The sequence below is a fragment of the Pan troglodytes genome, chromosome 2 (genome assembly GCF_028858775.2).
Source record: "Pan troglodytes isolate AG18354 chromosome 2, NHGRI_mPanTro3-v2.0_pri, whole genome shotgun sequence".
Lineage (NCBI taxonomy): Eukaryota > Metazoa > Chordata > Mammalia > Primates > Hominidae > Pan > Pan troglodytes.
In genome coordinates this window covers 144,255,290-144,278,728 of record NC_086015.1, presented here as the reverse complement: position 1 = coordinate 144,278,728, position 23,439 = coordinate 144,255,290, and the positions used below count along the sequence as shown (strand labels likewise).

The 23,439-nt window shown below is 48.0% G+C and overlaps 1 protein-coding gene and 1 long non-coding RNA gene across 3 annotated transcripts in view; one reads left to right on the top strand and one right to left on the bottom strand.

Annotated features, from left to right (window-relative positions):
• Window positions 1-16,582, bottom strand: part of SPSB4 (splA/ryanodine receptor domain and SOCS box containing 4) — a 96,737-nt gene extending 80,155 nt beyond the window's left edge. Inside the window, exons 1-2 of one of the 2 annotated variants that reach the window (XM_016942063.4) lie at window positions 15,937-16,582; window positions 1,095-1,941 (exon numbers count right to left, since the gene is read on the bottom strand). In XM_016942063.4, the coding sequence (XP_016797552.1) occupies window positions 1,095-1,788 (694 nt within the window). In that variant the 5' untranslated portion in view covers window positions 1,789-1,941; window positions 15,937-16,582. Of the gene's footprint in view, window positions 1-1,094; window positions 1,942-15,936 lie in introns of those variants that run through there. The other variant, XR_010155344.1, reaches the window with a different exon arrangement.
• On the top strand, window positions 1,157-10,141 carry LOC107970790 (uncharacterized). The gene is made up of 5 exons (XR_001713682.3): window positions 1,157-1,567; window positions 3,407-4,404; window positions 7,132-8,133; window positions 8,504-8,570; window positions 9,355-10,141. It is a non-coding gene; the product is annotated as an uncharacterized LOC107970790 (long non-coding RNA).
• Window positions 16,583-23,439: the final 6,857 nt, after the last annotated feature.

Below are 23,439 nucleotides of genomic sequence, written 5' to 3'. Positions count from 1 at the left end.
GTAATTACATCTCTTATTTAGAATGAATAAACTGGAAATTCTAGCTTTCAGCACCGCCTCTGAGAGCTTCATTGGGATGTGGCAGGAAGTCTGGATGGGTGCTAGTGGGCTGATGTTGGGGAGTGTGCAAGCCCACAAGTGCCTGGCTCCTGGCCCCTCAGCTGGGATTCAACTCAGGACAGGCAGCCACGTATGCCTCTGTCCAGAGGCCACCCTGTCTCCCTGAGTGACTCCCTCCCAAAACCAATAACCGTCTTTATTCCTACACTTTTTATCTTGCCGGATGGTTGTGTATATTAAATGAGAGGAAGCCATAGAGTTGTCAGGGGTCAACCCCAGCAGCGTGTGGGCTGGTTTGTAGCCTGCAAGGGTATTTTGTTTGCCCATATAGAGTTTTCAGCAGCTGTCAACCTTAAAAATTGGAACAGTTCACACAAGCTAGATTTCTGGGCTCTCTTGGAAAAAGTCACAAGATTCCATAACCCAGGGTTTTCATTCCCGTGCGATGACAGTCGACTGGAGATGAGAGGCAGCTGTCCCCTTTAATAGTTGGCCCGTAAGCGCTGGAATTGGGGTATTCAGCCTCTCAAACACAGTAGATGGCCAATAAAGGACGGTTATCAGTACTTATTACTTATCAATAACTTGAGTACATGGCATTTAAGTGCAGGGACTGGGGACTTGTCACTGTCTTCCCATTGTGACTAGCTTGGGTCATTTGGTACAACCTTTGTACAGACTGGAAGATTGGTAATTGGCATCAACACTCAAAGCCCCTGTTGGGTGCCAGCCACTGTTCTGAGCACTTCACACGTTATCTAGATCTTCACAACTGTGAGCTAGATTACTATTACTTTATTTGATCGTTACAACTGTGAGTTAGATTACTATCATCGTGATGCTTTTGCCGATGGGAGAACTAAGGCACAGCCCCAAATCACCAAGCCAGCAGAGAGTCAGGATTGAAACCCAGGTCCTGACCATTCCTCCACACTGCAGGGTCCTCCCAACTGGCGATGGAGGTGTGGCCTGCCCAGCTTCCCTAGGGCCTGGCAGCCTCTGAAAGCCCTGCCCCCCAGCCCAGCACAACTTACGGTCAAGGCCGTTGATGTAGCGCATGGTGACTTCACAGTGGCCCCACACGGCACTCACCACCGGGTACAGCTTCTTGCCCTTGAGACCTCGGAAGGCCACGCCCAGGTACTGGCCATCCACGATGAAGCTGAGTGTGCCCTCATCCATGTCCAGCACCACGAGCAGCGAGTCGGGCAGCGCAAAGGCCTCGTCGGGCCCCAGGAAGGCCGGGTAGGCCACGCCGGGCTGGTTCTTGCCGTCGTGGTAGAGGCGGCTGCGGCCCAGGTCCCAGCCCCACGACTCGGCGTCACTGCCTACCAGCGCCGTGTAGCCCACGGAGTGCAGGGGAGCACGGGCAGTGGCCACACCAACTACAGCGTGGGTGCCGCGCTGCCGAGCCGGCCAGTTGATCTGCCAGGCGTGCAGGCCGCGGGCGTGGCCCACCTTGCCGCGGATGCCGTCGGTGCTCTGGGCCACGGGGTGCCGGTGGAAGGTGAGCCGGTCGTCGTCCTTGACGAAGACGTTGAGCGAGCGGTCCTCGGGGTTCCACGCGTGCCGCAGCTGCACAGCCAGCCCCGCCGCTGGCATGTCCAACAGCTGGTCCAGCCGCGCCGGCCGCCCGGGCTCTGCACCCCGCAGCTCCCGCTTGGCCGGCCGCAGCGCCGGCTCTCGCACCTCCACCGACTTGAGGCTCCCCGAGAGCTTCTGGCCCATGCTTCACTGCGGTGAGGGGGCCGCTGCAGGCCACCGCTACCTCGTGGGAGCCTCCACTCCCCGTAGCCAGGAATGGGCCACGGGGCTGGGAACCAGGCTTCCGGACGGTAGACCTCCACAGCCTCTACCGGGCTGCGGCAGGGGCCCAAGCTCCTGGAAGGAAGCAAAGGGCACGGGTTATAGCAGCAGCATCAGCAGCCAGTTGCCAATCCCTTCATTTATGTCCATGCCTTGGCTGAGCCCTTTGCATGCACAATAATAGTAATAATTCGTACACTCATATCTGGCACTAATCTAGCACCTGCCATATGCCAGTGTTCTAAATTATTTATGTTTATTAGTTTGTTTAATCCTTAACATCTCCCTATAAGAGATATAGATTATTATTCACAATTTACAGATGAGAACACTGAAGTCAGAGAGAGGATAAGCGATTAGCCGAAGTCCCACTGCAAATAAGTGACTGAGCCAAGATTCAAACCAAGGTCATCTGGCTTCAGGGTCTGTGTTCCGGACCTAGAACAATCACAGGGAGTCTGATTTTAGAAATAAGGCGTGAGCCCAGAGCAGTTGTGACTTGCTCAAGGTCAGAGCCTGGATGAGAACCCAGGTGCTTTTGATCCCAGGGGACAAGCCTTGTGCCAAGGCTGGGGGGGCACACAGCTGCTCAAGACACAGGGCTGTAGGGTGTGGCCCATTGGTTCCCAACCCTGGAGTCCTGGGGACCCTAAAGAACCTCCTAAAATGTAGCCAGGCTTGAGAGGCAAGACACAGAACAAGGTGCAGCAGGGTCACCAGGGACATGGACATCAGGCAGCGTGGGAAGATGGGGTGAGGGCTCCATGGGAAGGTGAATGGAGGTCAATAGAGGTGAGGAGGAAGGATAAGGGAGCCGGTGTCCAGGCTCTGGAGCCAGACAGAACTGCGTCCAAATCCCTGTCTCCATCTCCTACTGTGGGTCCACAGGAAAGCCTCCTAGCCTCTTGGATACTCCAGATTTCTTGCCAGTAAAAAAAATGAGGATAAAACACCTCCCTCTGGTGATGGGGGAACTTGAGAGATCATAATATAAAGGGTCCTGGAACTCTGCCGACAGATTTTCCTCTCTGGCTCTGTTCTCTGGGCATCCCATGTGGATCCCCTCCCTTTGGATGGGTGAGCTCTTTCTTCGGTCATGTAAATACCATTAACAGCACTGACCCCAGACTGCCTTCCCTGAGACAGGATCCTGGTTTTCAGGGAGAAGGAATTGGCCACCATCACTAGGAAACCAGACAGAACCCAAGGAGCTCGGACTACTTGGATGGGCCCTGGGTATGGAGAGAGATGGAGAGCCAAGCCCTGTCCAGAGCAGAGGCATGTGCCCTCCCCTCCCTGGCCTGAGAGCTGCTGGGCCTAGAACAACTTCTCCTGAGCCAGATGAGGAGATGGATGGGTGTTTTTCATGCCCTGCCCTCCCCAGCCTCAACCTCCCACCCAGATAGTGGTGCACCCCTAGCCAAAGTCCAGGTAGGGACGAAAAGAACTCTGCTGCCACACAGCACAGACAAGTATCCTGTGGGTTTTTCACCATTCCATTTTATTCTTAACTCTCATATTCTTCCCTTTCTATTGTCAGATCCCAGCTTCAGCAGATGTTGACCCTATTCCAAGAGCTCTGGCTAATGTTCAATCTGAGGGAATACCAGAACACATAACAATTTGCAACACTAGGCAGTTTTAAGATAGCAGAATAAAGTTACTCCTTTTCATATCCGAAATCACCCAAAATCCAGGAGAAAAAAAGAAATGCAAACTCCTTCTTCAGCAAACTAGAACACATTTATAACCTGAACCACAGCTTATAAGGAAAGGCTGCCCAAAACAGGTAAGGGCTACCAAAAGCAGTGAAGATCAAAAATACTGTGAGAAAACACCTAGAGAAGACACCTGTGGTGGCAGTGAGAAAACACCTAGAGAAGACACCTGTGGTGGCAGATCTCAGACAAAGCTGGCAGAGCCAGCCAGGAGCTGGCATTCCCTGAAGGAAAAAACTAATGATCCCTTATCAGAAAAAATGGGAACATGGCATGTGGTCTGGTAGTGGGAGCTGCCTCCTACACCCTGGGGGAAGAGGAGGGCAGGGCCAACAGAGGAAACCACAGACCCGCCATCTTCACAGGAAGCAGTGTGTTGGCAAGGCAGAGTGAGAGGAGGGCTCTGAATTGGGAGAAGCCCACAGCTGCAGAACTCTGCTGACAGAGTAGAAGCAAAGACTAAAGGAAGTCACTACGACAACCCTGTGAACAAAGTTCCTGGGAACCAGGGAGCAATCCTGCCCTCTTCTTGGTACCTCCTCCACATGCGTCTCCTGCAAAATGCTGATCCAAGAAGGTTTACCTCTTTCAAAGAGGAACCAGCACAGGATATAGTCAAAGATGCTATAGAAGAAAGAAAGGAATAAACGAACAGGACAAAACATGGCAAACCAAGCAAACTCACCTGAAAAAAGCTGCCACAAAGCAGATAAAAATGGGAACCAAATTTGTAAACTAATTTTGTGATTGATTATTTCAGAAGGGAGACACCTAGCATGGTCTCAACAAAAGATTAAATCCATTTTGTCTAGTTATAAAGGTAACCTCCAGAACTAAAAATAAAAATACACATCTTGCAGATACAAACCTTGAACATAATACAAAATAAAACAGATCATATACTGAAAGATTTTGTTAGAAAGCAAGAGAGGCAAAAAGGCATAAAAGCATGAAATATGATAGGAAAACTAAGACCAAAATATTAACCATGTCATTAAATGGCCATAGTAAACTGCTAAAAAAAGATTATAAGACTGGGGAAAAACACAAAACCCCCAACCATATGCTACATATAAGAGACATTCCCCAAAGCAAAGTGATTTAACAATTTTGAAAATAAAGGAAGGGCAAACACATAACAGGGAAGTGTGAACTCAAACTAAGCAGGCACTGTAATCTTAATATTAGGCAAGTAAAGTTGATTTCAGGACAAAAGATTTTAAGTGAGACAAGAATACTTAATAATAATAAAGAATGCGATCCACAATTGAAGACTGAACTCACCAAATAGCACCAAAATTCAGAGCAAAAGCTAGAGGAAATATAAGGAGGGGCCTTAGACAGACACACATCAGAGGCATGTAATTTTAATTTCCCTCTTCTAGCTCATGATGGACCAGTGGACCAAAATTAAGTAAAGACATAGAAAAACCAAATTACATAATTAATAAGACAGATCTAATTAATGTGTTCATCAAATTCTATACCTTGAAAACAAAGAATGCATGTTCTTTTCAAGTGTTCATGGAACAATCAAAAAAATTTTCCTGTATATTAGGTCACAAATAAAACTTCAAAAAAAGCAAAAATAATACAGTATCTGATAACACAGAAGGAAAACTAGAAATTAATCACAAAATTATAGATCACAAAATCCTATCACTTGGGCATTTTTAAAAATTCTTTAAACAACTTGACCCCAACTCAGATCAAAAAAGAAATCCATATAGAAATTGCAGAATATCTGGAATACAACAATAACAAAAAGCATTCCACATACTAGAACCTGTGGGGTGCCTCTACAGCAGTTCTCAGAGGAAATCATGGCTGGTATATTTATGCTATTAAATTTTAAAAAATGAATGGAGCATAATAAAATAGAGAAATAATAGAACTAAGCAAAAACTCAAGAGATGGTTCTTTGGGAAAAACTACCACAAAAACAAAACAAAACCAATAAAACATATAAACTATTAAAGCTAATCATGTAATGTATCATATTATATTATGTTATATTATTATATTACTATTATATTAATCTATCATGTTGATAGTATGTACCCTTGATATGATATAATGAAATCTTCCTTTTGGGTGTCTTCCCCAAAACCCATAACCTCACTCTAATCATGAGAAAAACAAAGGACAAATTCCATTTGGAGGCCATCCCACAAAATACCTGACCTAACCGGCAAGGTTATCAGAACCAAAGTCTGAGAAACCATCATAGTGAAGAGGGCCCTAAGGAGACCTAACAATTCCACATAATGTGGTATTCTGGATGGGATCTGGAACAGAAAAAGGATATTAGGGGCTGGGCTTGGTGGCTCACACCTGTAATCCCAGAACTTTGGGAGGCCAAGGCAGGTGGATCATTTGAGGTCAAGAGTTCAAGACTAGCCTGGCCAACATGGTGAAATGCTGTCTCTACTAAAAATACAAAAAAAAAAAAAATTAGCCAGCTGTGGCGGCACACGCCTGTAGTCCCAGCTACTTTGGAGGCTGAGGTGGGAGGACTGCTTTAATCCAGGAGGTGGAGGTTGCAGTAAGCCAAGATCGTGCCACTGCACTCCAGCTTGGGTGACAGAGGGAGACTCCATCTCAAAAAAAAAAAAAAAAAAAGAAAGAAAGAAAAGGAAAGAAAAAGAAAGAAAAGAAAAAGGATATTAGGTAAAAACTGAAATCTGAGAAAAAAAGGAAATCTGAAAAAATATGTTAATAACAATTAATATTAATTATTAAAATAAGTTAATAATAATAATGTATCAATACTGGTTCATTAGTTGTGATAAATGTGCCATACTAATGTAAGATGCTAATAATTGGGGAAACTAGGGTGATAAATGGAGTGAGCATATGGGACCTCTCTGTACTATCTGTTTAGTTTTTCTTTAAATCTAAAACTATTCTGAAGAAATAAAGCTCATTAATTAGAAAAGGTTAAATAAATGTCTAAATTTTAGAGAATACAAAAAAAGGACAAAAACTAGAATTCACCTCTTTCTCCTGTCTCATTAACCAGATATAAACATTGTCAGCTTTTGGAGGAATTTTGCTTTATTCTCTCTTTTTTTTGGTCTATAAATTATAGTGAATTTTCTTTTTAAAAATTGGTATAATGGGCCTTTATTTAGATTATTTCACCTAAAAATTATGTAATTTGCATTTTCACATATTACTAAATATACTTTAAATGCATGACTTAAGTAACTAAATTTTTAAAAACACATAAAACATAAACCATATAATCATTTAATGGGGGAGAAGACAGAAATATGTAAAATAAGAAATGAAAATGGGAAATAACAAAACGGTGTAGCTGAAAGCACTTGTAAAAGAAGTTAGACTTGTTTTAACATAAGAAAAAATTTGCAACACAAATTACCAACAAATATATGTCAAACTCCTACAAATGAATACAAGTACAAAATATGAAAAGATATCAACAGTTTACACAAAAACAAATGGTTCCTTTGAAAAGATACTCAATGTATACTGAGAAAGAAATGAGTTAGAACGCCATTGAAATGCCATTTTTGTCTATCAGCTTATTAAAGGTCAAAAAAATGGATAACGCATGCTTGGAGAATGTGTGGAACAGAAGACAGACTCATACATTGCTAAAGTGGATATAAACTGGTTTAGCCTCGGCAAATGGCAAATTAACACCATCTTTCAGAATTGCAAATATGCAGACCCTTTGACCTAGCAATTCTACTTCCAGCATTTATTCAGATATGTTCTCAAATGCACAAAACTACCTATGTACACAGCACATGCATACATACGCAGCACTCTTTGCAACAGCAGCCCGGGCTCAGAGAGGTTGCATAACTTGCATAACCTGGGGTCACACAGCCAGGAAGTGGCAGGACTGAGATCAACCCCAGAGTTACCATATGACAAGCCTGTGCTCTTACTTCTTCCTCCATGTTGTTTAGAATAATGCCCTCTCCACGGCAATGACTGTAACCAGCTCTGTGTGGCCCACACAGAAAATTTCTAAGGGAAACTGCTTTATCCTTGCACACAACCATGCCAACTGTGGAGTTGCTGTTGCTGAAAAGACACTTAAACGTGTTTGAAAGCAACAGCCAAACAGCAGCCCCAGGGAAGACCTCTTACTAGTACTTGGCTTGGCCCATACTGGGTCATTGAGGGCCCAGTGCTCTCCTTTGCAATCATAGTCTCAAAGTCTCTGTCCCTACTAGAGGCAGGCAGAGATCCTGAAGAGTGCTCACACTGTGGTGTGACAAGGTGGGCAAGTAAATAGACAGCCCCTTTGCTGCTCCCCCAGTACAGGGCGCACAGCAGAGTGCTCATGTCCATGAATGGCAAGCCGTTAAGGGAAACTAGCAGCTGGGCAATCCAATGAAGGACAGGAGACCTAGATGTGAATCCCCACCTGTCTGTTGGACCCTAGGCCAGGACTTAATCTCTCTGAGACTGGTTGGAAGTGCTGCTAACTATGTGCTAACCTCACCTGCTTTTGCAAGTATCAGAGCAGACACCTGTAAAGTCTGGCACACCACAGGGCTTCCAGTAAGTGGTGAGTGCTCTTTTAAATTGTGGATGTGTTCCAACATTGCCATTTCACCACTTGAACGTGCCTTGCTATGAACTGATTGTGTCCTCCCCAAATTCACATGTTGAAGCCTGATATAGGTTGGATATTTGTCCTTGCTCAAATCTCATGTTGAGTTGTAATCCTCAGTGCTGGAGGTGAGGCCTGGTGGGAGCTGTCTGGGTCATGGGGGTGAGTCTGTCATGGCTTGGTGCTGTCTTAGGGATAGTGACTGAGTTCTGGAGAGATATCTGCTCATTTAAAAGTGTGTGACACCTTCCCACCCCCGCCTCTTGCTCTTGTTTTCACCATGTGACATGCCTTCTCCTCCTTCACCTTCTGCCATGACTGTAAGCTTCCTGAGGCCTCTCTAGAAGCCAAGCAGATGCCAGCACCGTGCTTCCTGTAAAGCCTGCAGAACCGTGAGCCAACTAAACTTCTTTTCATTATAAATTACTCAGTCTTAGGTATTTCTTTATAGCAATGCAAAAATGGCCTAACACAAAGCCCCAGTGTGATAGTATTTGGAGGTGGAGCCTTTGAGAGATAATTAGTCCATGAGGGTGAGTTCCACCTCCTCTAGGAAGCCTGCCCTGATCCAGTAGGCCTCCAGGGGCCTGCCCTGTACCTCTGTCCACCCTTGAGCCAGCCAGGGGGACATCTTTCAGGCCTTACTGATCTGCTTTTTTCTACCTTGAGGGCATTCCTCTGATGGCAGGAAGCTTTCACCAGCACTTCTGTGCCCCCAGCCACTGCACCACTCCCTCCATGCAAGACACAAGCCTGGTACTTTGAGCATGGGGCAGAACACACATATGGACTGTGGAGAGGTTGTGCTGGGCTTCAGGGAGGGCTCATGCTCTGCTGTTTTTCAGAGGATGAAGCAGAGAAAGGGCCAGGGCTAAAGTCAGGATATGGGGACATGAAGCCCAGTAATGCCACTATCATAGTTGGACTCTCACTCCTGAGCAGCTGATTCTTGGCTGTATCCAGTCTACTCCTTTATTAGCTACTGCTTTGCATCCTTCCCTGCTTCTAACCCTCATTTATTCGTTCAAAAAATGCTTAGTGAACACAGTGCCAGGCACTGTGCAGCTGAGAGCAAGGGACACAGCAGTGGCCAAGTCGGGCTCATCCCTGCCTTCTCTCTCCAGCCAGAGGGAGTGGGCACTTAGCACATTTCTCCTCTCCTCATCTCCACTACAGCATGCAGCACTGGGCCAGACACATGGGACATACAACAGGATCCATCTTCCTGACAGGAATACCATCATCTCTCAACCCAGTAAGCAGCCAGCATCCTGAAGAACGCCAAAGGGTGCCTCCGTCACTTTTCCCCAAAACCAAACTTAATTTCCTACGTCATGCTTGGATGGGGATGCTTAATGACATTATCCAGAAGGATCTGCTCTGGGGCTTCAATCATGGCTGAGCAAGAAAACAAAAACTCTAATTTGCTAATTGCCTTCCCCAGGACCCTAGCAGATGTTCCTACCCAACAGGGAAATGAGGAGACATGAAGTGGCAATGCCACACTGTTTAAGGAACCTCATTAGTTTGAAAAATACGATGCACAGTCTTCAGAGGCCTGGGACCCAAAATCACAGCCACAGAGGCCTGTCTAGCTGAGCTCAATGGGCACGGGGTCTGCAAGAAGACATGACTGCTGTGGGGATTGGTAGTGACTGCGTGAAATGCCCTTCTCTCTGTGTGGCCTCTGGCTTTGGACTTGCTGGAGCCAGAGGTGGGGGCAAGTCTCCTTCTTTCATCTAGCCAGCAGTAATGATGCCTGCCCTGGGGATCTCAGGCTGCTGAAAAGCATAAGACTCAACCACTTTCCCTTAGGGAGACGGCCTACACCAAAGGGGTCAGACTCCACGAGAGATCTGAATAATGACAAAGACTGTAAAAAGAAATCCAGTTAGGTACCACTGGAATTCCTTTATAGACTGCATATTACTTTCAAATATATACTACTGCACTTGTAAAAGTACACAGTTGATCTAATCACGCTCCTGCTCAAAATCCTCGACAGGTTCTCTGAGGGTTTCAGGATATTAGATATTAGTGCCTCTGGGGAGATCCCCAGCCCCCTGTGCTCTCAGAGCCCTTGTACTTGTGCCCACCACAGCTCTTATCACAAGGGGACATGATGTCTCTTTGGCTGCCTCCCTCCCATCGGACTGGGGCAACTTGGGAGCAGGGGCCGGGTCTCCCTCATCAGAGTCCCCATGGACCTGGCTTAGAGAAAGTGGTGGGTGAACGTCTATGGAATGCACGAGCATGAACAAATGAAGAAAAGCAATACACTGCCTTAGAAAGAACCAACACTTAAGAATGAACTGGGAATGCAGAGCACTGTGAGCTCAGACTATTTATTTCATGTCTTTATTTTTCAATTTTTGACTCTGTGCAAAGGTACCAATGATAGGTGCCTGACCTTAGTTTAACTGGAATGTTTTTAAGATTTTTCTTGTGCAAATATTAAGTAGGGAGGCTGTTTTATTAAAGATGCTCATTCAGAATGAACCCACCAACAATGAATGAACTAAAGAACCCCCAAGGTTTTGTTCATAGGCATTCATTAGCTTTTCCCTGCTATACACACATGGAGCTCAGGCTACAACTGGCTGGGCAAGCCCTTTCTTCCCCAAGAGCTCACAAAGAGAGCCATCTGTCCAGTTCCAGGTGGAATCATCTCACGCCTGTTTTCCTGGAGCGAGAATCAATGAGGCTTCCCTGAGCCTCTCCTCCTCCTGGGGTTTCCATGGGAATCCTCCCACGCGTGACTGAGCCAGGGGCCCCCAAGGTGCAAGCTGGGCTGTCAGCCAGCAAGGAGAGCAGCAAATGGGATGAAGGAGGTTTGCTAGGCTGTGACCAGGGCAGCAAGCTCTGCAAGGTCATTTGAAAGAGACATACCACTGAGACAGCAAGGCCACGTGCAGTCCGGGCCAGCCCGGTCACTACAGCTGCCCCTGAGCCCAGAGGCCTGCCCCAGGCACATGTGGAGGTTGTTTGCAGGGCAGCTGGACTCCCTGAGGCCCAGCATGTCTGGACTGGGTCAAAGCATGAAGGGAGAAGATGGGAAGGGTACCATTTAATGAAGCCCTCTGGGGAAAACGATGATGAAAACATGATAAGGTTTGCATCCAATCCCTCATTTACCTCCCAAGATGAACCTTCTCCACTTGGTATAACTGGTTGTCTGGAAACAGAATGCCTAAAAGAAAAGCAGAACTATTCATGCCTCTGGCTTGAGCCAGGTCATAATAGGGACCTGCTGGGATTTCTGAAGATCCCTCTGTTAAGCCTACAGTATCTCTGGGGGCATTTTTGAGATACTAAGGAGGAAAGGAGAGAGGATGAGAGGAAGAGAGGAGAAAGGGAGCAGGATCGGGGAGGGAGCTGCTCCAGCCCCAGGAATCTGTACAACTTGCACATTTCATAGAATGCAGATAACAGGAAGATGTCTCCTGAAGGTAGATAACAGGTAGAATGTCTCTGTGGCCAGTAAACCGGGCCAAGGCCCACTCACTTCTGGAGAAAGCAGAGCTCCAGTTCACCATACATGACATTTCACAACATTAGAGGTCAGATGGATGACTTTGGCACTGCTCCAGCGTCTCCCACCACACATACCAGCACATTGAAGTGTAGAGCTTACCACAGCAGCTTTCCTGCCTCCTCCTGGCTCCAATGTCTTCCTGCCTACCCCATCAATGGGGCACCCCCAAGTCCATTGCTTCAACTTCAGTTTCCGCTTTTCACTCTCTCTCTCCATGCATCTTCTCTTATGACCTGCATCTCCAGCCCCGTGCAGACACTCTCAAGCTGGGTCTCCAGTGCTGCCTTCTCTCCTCAGCACAAGACCTACCTACTAGAAGCCCCTGGTCAGCCCTGCCTGGGTGTTGTTTCAAATGACCTTGTAAGGCCAGCTGACCTCTTTCCATCATAAGCCTCCTACCATGGGCACACCCACACTCTCAGCCCTGTGGGACATCTGTGGTCCATATGCACCTCGGAATCTGCAGGTCCTAGGCTGAGCCTGGCCTCTTCCCTCTCTCACATGCCAGGTTCCTCTGCATGTCACTGTTCCTGCCATGGATCCCGTCTCTTGGTCCCCACCACTCAACCCCGTCAGCTTTCCCCTAGTTCAGAACTTGCCTGGATTACTCCACTGGTCTCTTAGCAGGTTTCCCTGACTCCACTGTTTGCCCGCCAACCCACTCTCCATGCTGCCAACAGGTAAATTTGACAAAGACACCCACCAATCTCTTCATTCAACCCTCCAGGCAGCTTCTCCAGAGAGAAGCTGCACCTCTTTGCTTGGCACCCAGGGGCCCTCCAGGCTGCTCTTATTTCTTCCACACTGTCTGTCATCACGGCCCACCTCAGACCAGTCATGCCAGACTCTCCTCGTCAGCACGTCCTGGGACTCTTCCCATCTTCTCTGACCTGGCTGACATTCTCTCACTCCCCTGCCCCTTCTAGCAGAAGCAGAACTGGGCACCCCTCCGTGGCAGCCCCTCAGCCCACTACATCCTCTTCCCTCCGCCCCATTGTGTCCTCTTGCCTACGTCCCACTGCACCCTCTGCCCTCCAACCCACTTTGTCTTCATCTTAGCTGTTGATTCCTGCTGCTATCCCTTGCACCACATCTGCATTTCTTAATGGAGCCAGTGCCCAACCAGCCTTTATCTCCAATACTCGTACACAGCCTTGTACCTGTTACCTCTGGCTGCATTAAGACGTGCTTGTCAGACTGAAGAAGGACTAGCCACTCTATACCTCCTGCATGGTTTGCATTTTTTTTTTTTTTTGAGATGGAGTCTCGCTCTGTTGCCCAGGCTGGAGTGCAGTGGTGCCATCTCGGCTCACTGCAAGCTCTGCGTCCCGGGTTCATGCCATTCTCCTGCCTCAGCCTCCCCAGCAGCTGGGACTACAGGCGCAAGCCGCCATGCCAGGCTAATTTTTTGTATTTTTAGTAGAGACGGGGTTTCACCATGTTAGCCAGGATAGTCTCGATTTCCTGACCTTGCGATCCGCCCGCCTCGGCCTCCCAAAGTGCTGGGATTACGGGCATGAACCACCACACGTATACATTTTAAATGGAGTAAGTTCTGAACTCAATGTGTGAAGCAAAAATCACATGCAATCAACACTGCTTAGGAAAGTTCTTCTAAAGTTCCACACAAAGTTCATGATAACTGGTTTGAGGTATACCACCTCTTTCCCAAAGGGCACACCACCCACAACTGTTTTTCCTATAGCCTCAAAACAAATCCCTATTTCTTGAACTGATCAGCAGCAAATAAATTAGTTGGCTTATGTAGGAACCATGTTTTATTAAAAACGTGTTGCTGGTTTAAAAATTTTTTATAGTTGATCTTTTCTTACCACAGATGGTCATGTTCACATAAATCAAGAGTACATACTATGTACTTATATAGTACATATATAGGCAGAGACTTCTGGTGACCTCCATCTACGGCCTGCCACTCCCCTGATTTTCATGCCCGAGACCCTTCACTCCTGTATCAACAGAGAAAAAACCTTTCGAGAGCATGGATGTGTGACAACAGGTCGGGCAGCTCAGGGGAAATTAAGTAACTCCTGTATGGTGAGTTGTACTAGGTCTTTCCCCAAAAGGGCAAGGAATTCTGCACTGGCCACTGTGGCTTGGCCACTTTCTGGGATAGAAATGAAGCCCTTCCAAGGACAGTTCTACGTAAGTGATGAGGAAGTTTCAGTTGTATGAAAAACTAGGAGGAAAAGTATTCTAGGCAGGGGAACAGCAAGTGAATGAGCCTTTGGAGTGTTGGAGTAAAAGGAAGAAGGCTAGGAGGGTGGGTAGGGGGGGATAGGAAAATGGTGAGGAAGAGGTGGAGAAGGGCAGTACCAGACCTGAGGACCCCTGGGATCATCTAGATTTTACTCTGTGGCAGCCTTAAGGAGGTCCTGAGCTAGGGAGAAATGTGATCTACATTTTTAAAAGATGCTTCTGATAAATGGTTATGACTACTTGCTAATTTGATACATTAAAAAAAAATCTTGTAATTTTAACTTGCATTTTTCTTATTGAGGTAAGGTATCTTGTCAAATGTTTTAGTATCATTTCTATTTTATTTCGCATGTATGAATCGTGTCTTTGCCCATTTGATCTTTTGTTTGTTGACCTCAGGAATCTCTTACATATTTAGAGATGAGCCTGTTGTGATAGGAGTGGTATATGTCATATGTGACAGTTTGTCATATATCTTTTGACTGTTTCTGGTGATTTCTTTTCCTTGCAGATTTTATTTTTATATCATTAAATATATCTTTAAAATAAACGAGAAATACAAACTGGAGAGATATTTGGGTAGAAGGCCCAGTAAGTTGAATTTTGTTTGTGATTTGCCAAAGGTGGCTTAAATTCTTTTCATTACCATTTTTAAAAATGGAATAAATTAGAGGGTATGTGTCTCAGAGGAATATGCCCTTGGGTAAAGGATGTTTATATCATGCTTTTACACATTTTACGTCTTCCAGACTTAAGCTCATCAAATTGCGCGGGTCGGGGGCAGGGGGGCAGAAAGGGGGTGGGAGGATAGAGGGCTCAGAGTCTGAGAGAAGGGAACTCCTATCTTCATCCCCCAACCCCCCAAGGAGGAGAGTGGGGCGCAGAAGAGGAAACCAAGCGGGGGGAGGTTAGAGAACTTGCCCAAGGTCACACCGCGAGCTGGGTGGAGACAGATTCGAACCCAAGCCTGACTCCAGAACTGAGAACTCTCCACCTTCTCGCGACAGCGGTACAGAAAAGTGCCCTCCTCTCCTTCCTGCCGGCAGCAGTCTGCGCTTGGCCATGGGCCGGCGGGAGCAGCCACTCCCCCGGTTCTCCCGCCAGTCAGAGGTCGGGGGCTCGGCGTCCCCTTCTGGCTTGGAGCCCCTGGCGCGTACAGAGCGACCAGGGCGGACACATTTGCCGCGCTCAAGGCTCTGGCCCCCTCCCTCCTTCCCAGAGCCCTGCGCCTAGGGTTTCCTGAGCTCCCAACCCCCTCCCTTCCCGAGCATAGACAAGTTTGTATTCAAGCAAGGCCAGGACTGGTCCCTGAGTCGCTCTCGGGCCAGGCGACCAGCCTCACTGCCCCAGAGTCAGGAATAAACGGTAACAACAGCCACCGGTGCCTATTGCGTGACCCGTGCTTTACTTCCACCTCTCCGAATACCCCGGACCAACAGACCCCCAGGAATTATTGTCCCCATTACACGGACGAGGGAACTGCTGCAGCTTCGGAAAGTTGGATAACAAGCTTGGGCTCGCAAAGCTAATAATAATACTAGCTAACATATGATTGAGTGTTTCCTGTGTGCCCGGCACATGTCTACCTACGAACACCATCCCATAGATCATTCCAATACCCCTATAAAATGTGCACAATTATCATTCCCATCCTACGGATGAGGAAACAGGTTTGGCGCCCTGTCCAAGGTCACTCAGCCAGTGAGTGACGGATCCTGGATCCAAACCAAAGCGGGTGAATCGGATGGCAGTTTTTTGTGCGTTGTCCACTACGCAGAGAAGCAAAGGGCTTAGAACCCATGATACCAAAGGCCGGGCCCCAAACGCCCCAGGGCTGCGCGCAAATCAACCATCTCGAACTGCCACAACCTGCAGAGAGGAATTCTCAGGGACTGGGACGCCAGGAGCGCCAGCTGTTTCGAGTGCTGGCCCGCACAAAGTCCGTGCAGCCGGATCTCGGCTCCCGGCCCCCGCGCGCCCCTCACCAGGAGCTGGAGAGTACTCACCATAAAAGAGAGGGCAAGCGCCTGTTCGGGAAGAATCCCCAGCGCTGGCAGGTCCTGGACTCCCTGGAGAGGAGTCTGCTGCCGCCGCCGCCCACTCAGGGGCGCCCGAGTGACCCGCAAATGCCGGCTCTCTCCGCACGGCCAGGGGCGCGTCCTTACGGCTGATGCCCGGCAGCAGCGCCCCCTCTGCGCTGCAGGATGGCCTGGAGTTAGGAGCGTTCTTGGCGAAGTTGGCGCTCAGGCGCCGGGGGTCGGGCCTGGAGTGGGGAAGCGCCTTACTGAAGCGATCCTGGGGGCGCTCCAAGGCCCGCGCTCTAGCCGCTTGGAAGCTTGGCGCCTGACCCGGAGGGCGACGAGTCCCGCGCTCAGGGCGCACGGGCCGCGCCTCGGCCGCTGGCCCCCGGCGCGCCGGGCGTCTTCCCCAGCGCTCTGAGCGCACGCAGCGGTAGCAGCAGCTGGGGCCCGGGCCCGGGATGTGGTGTGTTCATCGCCCTCCCCTGGGGCTGGGTGCCTTTGTGCGCGGGGCGCGCCGGCCGCCACGGCCAGCTCTGGATGCTGCAGCCGCCGCCGCCTCCCTCTCCTCCTCCGCCGCCGCCCGCTCCCCGCCTTCCCGGCCGGCCCGGAGGCTGCAGCTGAAAGCCGATCTGGCTGAGCTCATCCCTGAAGGCCACTAATCCAATAGCCGCGGAAGGCGCGGTCGCCGGGAACGCCCCTTCCCCCACCATCCCGCGCCCCGGCCGTCCCAGCTCGGGCCGCTGCCGGCGCCGCCACCTTCTCGAGGCCACCAGCTGGCGGGAGAGGGAAGTGGAGCCCGCGCCCGCGCCCCTGTGCCAAGGCGGCGGCGCGGTCGCCATTCACTCACCCGCCCGCTCGCCCGCTCACTCCCTAGCTCTCGCATTCATTCATGCGCGCGGGTCCTCCCGGATTCATTCAAGCGCGCCTGGAGAGCCAGGGTGGGTGCCCCTGACGGGGAGGAGACACCCAGTCACTAGGCAGCTTTGGTGCCTTTACTCAACGCACGTGGGAAATAGCAGCCAGGAGGAAAAGAGGGTGGTTTATTATCCCCCTTCCTCAGACACACACGTCCACACTTTATTTTTGAGATCAGGCTCCAACTCATCTCTTAAAGTCCAATTTCATACCGCACCTGCTCAAGGAGCGTTCCCCGCCCACCCGAGGCGCAGGAAGTCGGTCTCTTTGCTCTACCAGCGCTGATGGTGGGCCGCCTCATTGGGAGCCTGAACTGAGCGATGGGGAAAAGGGCGTGGCCCAAACAGAAGCCTCGAGGGTGCTTCTGGTATCTGCGCTTCCTTGGGGAAATTGAAAGTTCTTGGTTTGGTGGCCCTCGTCTGTGCTCCCAGAATTGACTTTAGGTCCATTACGCAGTCATTTGCTAACCCAATCCCTCTCTGTGCCAGGTACCAGGCAGAGTCTAGATGCAGACGGAGTCTAGATGCAGAGTGCGCATTTCATCAAGGACATGGAAAACAAGTAAAGACAATCCAACTCTATGAAGGAAACGTTTTGAGAGAGGTTCTGGGGCGAATTTGTCAGACTGGAAAGGGCAACTGGGAATGTTTCCTAGTAAATGTGTCTACATGAATTAGCTCCTGGAGGCAGGGGTACAACATGGTCACCTGGAGAGCTACCTATCACAGCACAGAGCCTGTGCTATGAGCAGAGGGGGTATGACGGAACTGGAGGGATGGACGGTGTCTAGGGTCTTGGGTGGGGACTGTATCAAGAGCTTGACCTTCCCCATCACTTCGGGAGGCCTTTAACCAGGGTAGTGACCTTGTCGGATTTGCATTCCAGAAAGACCCCTTAGCAGCCGAGTGGATGGATGGATGGAGGAAACCAGGTTGGCAGCTACTGTAATAGTCTAAGCATAAGATGATGCTTTATGAACCAAGATAACCATGATGAGGTGACAAAAGTGTGTATTGACACGTATTTATTGTACTTATTCTAACGTTTCATCACTGTTTGCATGTCTGCCCCTCCTAAAACTGTGAGCCCCCCCTGGAGGGCAAGTATAGGTACCTCACACATCTCTGGATGCCCTGCACCTGGATGCTGAGGACAGTGAATGTGATTTGAACTGCCCTAAGTGGCAGTGCTGACCTACATTCACACTTGGTGTCTTTCCTTCCTACCTCCTATTGACAAGCTCCTGGAGCACCTCTACTGTGAGCTACTGTGGGGGTTATGGATGTGGTTGGGGAGCAAGAAAAGAAAATTTTTGGAAAGAACTCAGAAGCAAAGGAAAGTTTAAAGAAGACGTTCATGCTGATGGTTTCTCTGCCTATCTGGCTGACAGGCTGGGTGTGTGTGTGGAGGATGCCCGTTGCTTCCACTCTTTGCTGAGAAGCATCACAGCAGCTTCAAGGATAAGGGAGGGAGGGAGCAGTGGCCACAATTTGAGAAAACAACTCCCCCCCCCTCCCTTGGGGGCTCCAGTTAGGTTCACCACACTGGCCTTTCCCAATGAGATTATGCCCCAGGCACAAAGGAATGGGCCAAAACAGGGCCCCGTTGTGTCCCTGTAGACCCCCAAATCCTCCAGCCTCTGGATAACAAGGGAAACAACTTGCCATTTGGGGAGAAGCCAGGATAGTCTGGCTACTAAAATTCTTTAGATTGAGATCAGCAGCTTCTAAATGGCCCCCAGTGATCCCTGACTCCTGGTATATACTCCCTTGTGTAAACCCTTTCCCTTAAAGTGTGGGCTGGACTTACTGACTTGCTTCTCACTAACAGAATACAGCAGAGGTAATGGGATGTTCTTTCCAATATTAGGTTATAAGAAGACTGTGGCTTCTGTTTTGAGCATACACTCTTGCTCTCTTTTGGGATCACCTCTCTGGAGAAGCCAGCTGCCATATCCTGCAGTGGCACTGTGGAGAGAGGCCCATATGGTGAGTGACTGAGACCTACCGATAACCACATGAGTGAACTTGGGAGCAGATCTCTGCCACCCCGAGCTGAGCCCTTCATAGGACAATACAGCCCTGTGTGATGCCTTGACTGCAACCTCACGAGAGATCGTGAATCACCGAAACCAACTACCTGTGCTTAGATTTCTGATGCATGGAAACTGTAAGATAATAAATGTTTGTTGTTTTAATTAGCTAAATGTTGGAGTAATTTGTTATTCAGCAGTAGATAACTAATACAAGATGTTCTTAACTGTCCAAGAGTGAGTCTAAAAATGCAACCGTGAAAAACTAGCCACAGTATTGCTCTAAAGAATGTACAGTATTGCATGGGCATAGTCAGACAGCTCTGGGCTTGAATCTCAATTCCAAGCCTTTGGGTCCTAGCTTTCTCATTTCTAAACAGGAACAGAAGAATGTCCCTAGAGTACAGTTGTGGGTTGTAGCTTGTCGTGTAGTAGGTGCACAATAAATCTTTTTCCTTCTACTTCTCAGGAGTAGACCAAGATCTGTAGCATTCGTGGGATTCTTGGACTAAGGCAAAGTAATGCCCGGGGCAGAAGGTCCAGTAGGGAGCTGCTGGAGTCAGGGGTCCAGAACCCCTTGGATAAAGCAAAGCTGTGAACCTCACTCCTCCTGCCTTTGCCCCCACAAGGCATGGTATACGGTCTACTTCCCAGTTTTTAGCTATTGAAATCTTGGACTCCTTCTCTGTCTTGCAAATGTATTAACCATGGTTTTACAGAAGTTGGAGGAAAAACTTTCAGTTCTGAGAAATTTTGGAGCTTGCAGCTTGCTCCAAGGAGGTCTGTGGCAAGACAGAACTGTGTTGTGTGAGGTCTGAATGTCCTCTGCCCACCCCTCAGGAGCAACCCTGTTTGAGCCCAGCCTGCCATGCAGCATTGTCCATCAGGTGCTCAGCTCTCAAATTCTGTTCCTTTTTACAGCCCAAGCATCACCATCTCTTTCCCTAGCAGTTATAGCAGCCCCCTCACCTCACCTCTACTGCTGGGCTCTCTTCATGAAGGAAAAATCACCCTTGCCACTCCCTTCAGCGGTACCCCATGGCCCACAGCATAATTTTCATGCTTTTTCATGGAATCTGGCTCCCTGCCTACTCATCTAGTTTCACCTCCTCTCATTTGCGCTCTGGGCCAGGCCACACTGGGGCCCCCTGAGCTCCTCCATGCTCTTTCTCCCTGCCACAGGCCATTGTAGGTGCTTACCTTTCTTCCTGGTACAGACTTTCCAGGTAACTCTAATTCATACTTCGTCTCTCTGCTTGTATACATGTCATCTCCTCCAGGAAGCCTTCCCAACACTGCAGGCACAGCACGGTGCCCTCCTATGTGCATCTCAAGCCTGTGCTTGCCTCTCTCACAACCCCAAGTCCCACTGTTGTGACCTCCTTTCTTGTCCCTCACCCCAAGATATGAGCACTTCAAGGGCAAGGCTGTCTTTTTCATTTTTATAGCTGTTACACCCCCAACCACATTTTCTTCTTGCTAATTTCTCAAAGCAGAAAGCTCCACAGTCTTCCCAAATAGCCCAGGCTGGATTAAGGGCCCCTTCTGTAAGCCCTACCACACCTTGTTGCTTTACATCTGTCATAGCACCTTGAAAACCTTTGGGGAATTGTCAGACTCTTGCATCGCATGGTGACTCTTTAGGGCAGGACTGTGTCTGATTCATCCCAGTGTTCCTAGTTCTCAGCCTGGGGCATGGTATACAGTCGACAAACAGTAGATGTTTGTGGAATAATTAAAGGTAAAGGAAAAGAAAAGAAAGACAGGCAGGCAGGGAGGAAGGGAGGGAGGAAAAAAGGAAGAAAGGCTAGCTCCATTGGCTTCTCTCTCTCTCTCTCTATTTCTGTCTTCCATTTAGGTATTGAATGATCAGAATTGAATTAATCATAATCCTTTATCATGACACATTGTCAACATTAGCCCAAGTATGGGACTTATTAATTCATGTATTTATTCATAACATGATGAACACACATGAACCCACTATTGAACCCAAGACCTAGAACATTTCCAACACCTACATCTTCCCGGATGCTCCTTTCCTAGCCCATCTTTTTGCCTCCCCTTCACACAAAAACACTATCCTGATTTTTTTTTTTAGATGGAGTCTTGCTCTGTCACCCAGGCTGGAGTGCAGTGGCACCATCTCAGCTCACTGCAACCTCCACCTCCCAGGTTCAAGCAATTCTCTGCCTCAGTCTCCCGAGTAGCTGGAATTACAGGCACCTGCCACCATGCCTGGCTAATTTTTTGTATTTTTAGTAGAGATGGAGTTTCACCATTTTGGCCAGGCTGGTCTTGAACTCCTGACCTCGTGATCCACCCATCTCAGCCTCCCAAAGTGCTGGGATTATAGGCGTGAGCCACCGCACCTGGCCACTATCCTGATTTTTATGGTTTATCATTTCCTTGGATTTAAAAATACATGTAACATGAATTTATTTAGCTTTACTTGCTTTTTGAACTTTATTAAAAGGTACTATACTATATATCATTTTCTAGGAATTGCCATTGGACTTAACAAGATTCATCCATGTTGATGCATGTAACAGTATCTCATTCATTTTCATGGCTCTATAATAGTTCATTGGGTGAACATACACAATTAATTTTTCCATTCTCCTTCCATAGGTGTTCAGATTGGTTTTATTTTGGAGCTACTATAAACAGTGCTGCTATGAACATTTCTGAACAGGTTCCCTGGTGGATCTGTGCTAATGTTTTCTTGGGTCTTTTCATAGGAGTGGAATCATTGTGTCTTGTCCTCTTCATCACTGTCTAGCATGGGTCAGCCTATTCAAATGCAGGGCTAAAAATTTTTCAATCTAGCCACAAAACAGGGAGGGTTGTAGGTACCAAAAGTAATTTGCATCATTCACAGGAGACAAAAATGTTTGACCAAGGGATACCCAGCTCCATTTCCTTGGAATGATTTGCATGCCAGTAAGTGATTTGCATACTGACAGGGCTTCAGATTCCAGGCCATTCCATTCCCTGCCCCATTCCCCTTTACTTCTTAGATAATTAGACCTAGTGGGGCCCAGAAGTCTCAGCCTCCCAGGAGGACTCTGGAAAAGACCTGAGTTAGTCTGCAGTAGGAAAGAAGACAGGTGAGGCTCAGTGACAGATACCCAAATATATCCAGTGGTCATCGAATTTTGTGTAGGACAAGATATTAAGGACATACACACACACACGCACGGAGGCCTGGAGAGTTCTGCTATAAAATGACTTGGTACCCTGGGAGGAAGCTTCGAGATGGGCATGGCAGATCATGGCAGGGTTGCACGTACCACAGAATCTTTAGCTTTTAATTGATTTCTATAATCCTCATTTTTCTCTTATATGAAATGGGGGCAATAACATTTACCACATAAAACTGTAAAGATGAAAGGAGGTTATGTATATGAGGGCTTGGCAAATGTTTGTTCTTTGGGCTGTGGTCTTACACAAGTTACTAAATGTCTAGGAAATTTCAGTTTCCAATTTGTAAAATGGAACTAATAAGAGTACTTTCCTCTATTGGCATTTGTTACTTTTGGACCTTGAGCAGCTGAATTCCCCTGCCTAAGCTGGGGAATTCCCCACCATATTACTCTAGGTAGGAAGCAGAGTCACTTCGCAGTAATGGCCAAAAAGCCCAGCATTCAGTCATGACATGATGCTCAAAATCTTTTGAAAACCCTCTTCACAATTTGTTTTTGGTAAATTCAGATAAACAAAACTCTTTCATTTCCTAGCCTCCCTTGCCACTGGATGTGTCAGAGGCATTTGAACCAGAGCAACTCCATCTTAGATAGGGGCTGGGTAAAATGAGAATGAGATCTGTGGGGCTGCATTTCCAGAAGGTTAGGCACTTTTAGACACAGGATGAGATAGGAGGTTGACACAAGATACATGTCACAAAGACCCAGTTGATAAAACAGGATGCAGTAAAGAAGCTGGCCAAAACCCACCAAATCTAAGATGGTGATGAAAGTGACCTCTGGTCATCCTCGCTGCTCATTATACACTGATTATAATGCATTAGCATGCTAAAAGTCACTCCCACCAGTGCTACAACAGTTTACAAATGCCATGGCAATGTCCAGAAGTTACCCTATATGGTCTAAGAAGGAGAGGAACCCACAGTTCCAGGAAATCCCCACCCCTTTCCCAAAAAACTCATGAATAATCCACTCCTTGTTTAGCATATGATCAAGAAATAGCCATAAAAATAGTCAACCAGCAGCCCTCAGGGCTGCTCTGCCTATGAAGTAGTCATTCTTTTGTTTCTTTACTTCTCTAATAAACTTGATTTCACTATACGTTATGGACTTGCCCCAAATTCTTTCTTGCCCAAGATCCAAGAACCCTCTTTTGGAGTCTGGATCAGGACTCCTTTCCAGTAACCGATGCAGATGTCATCTGGATTCTGCAAACGGACACACTGATCTGACTCAGAAGCGAACTACTTGAAGAAACTCTCTAGGCCTAGAGCATCCATTCTGGCTGGTGTGAGGAAGAAGTAACTCTTGTTTGGGGTCAGTGGTAGGAGTAGC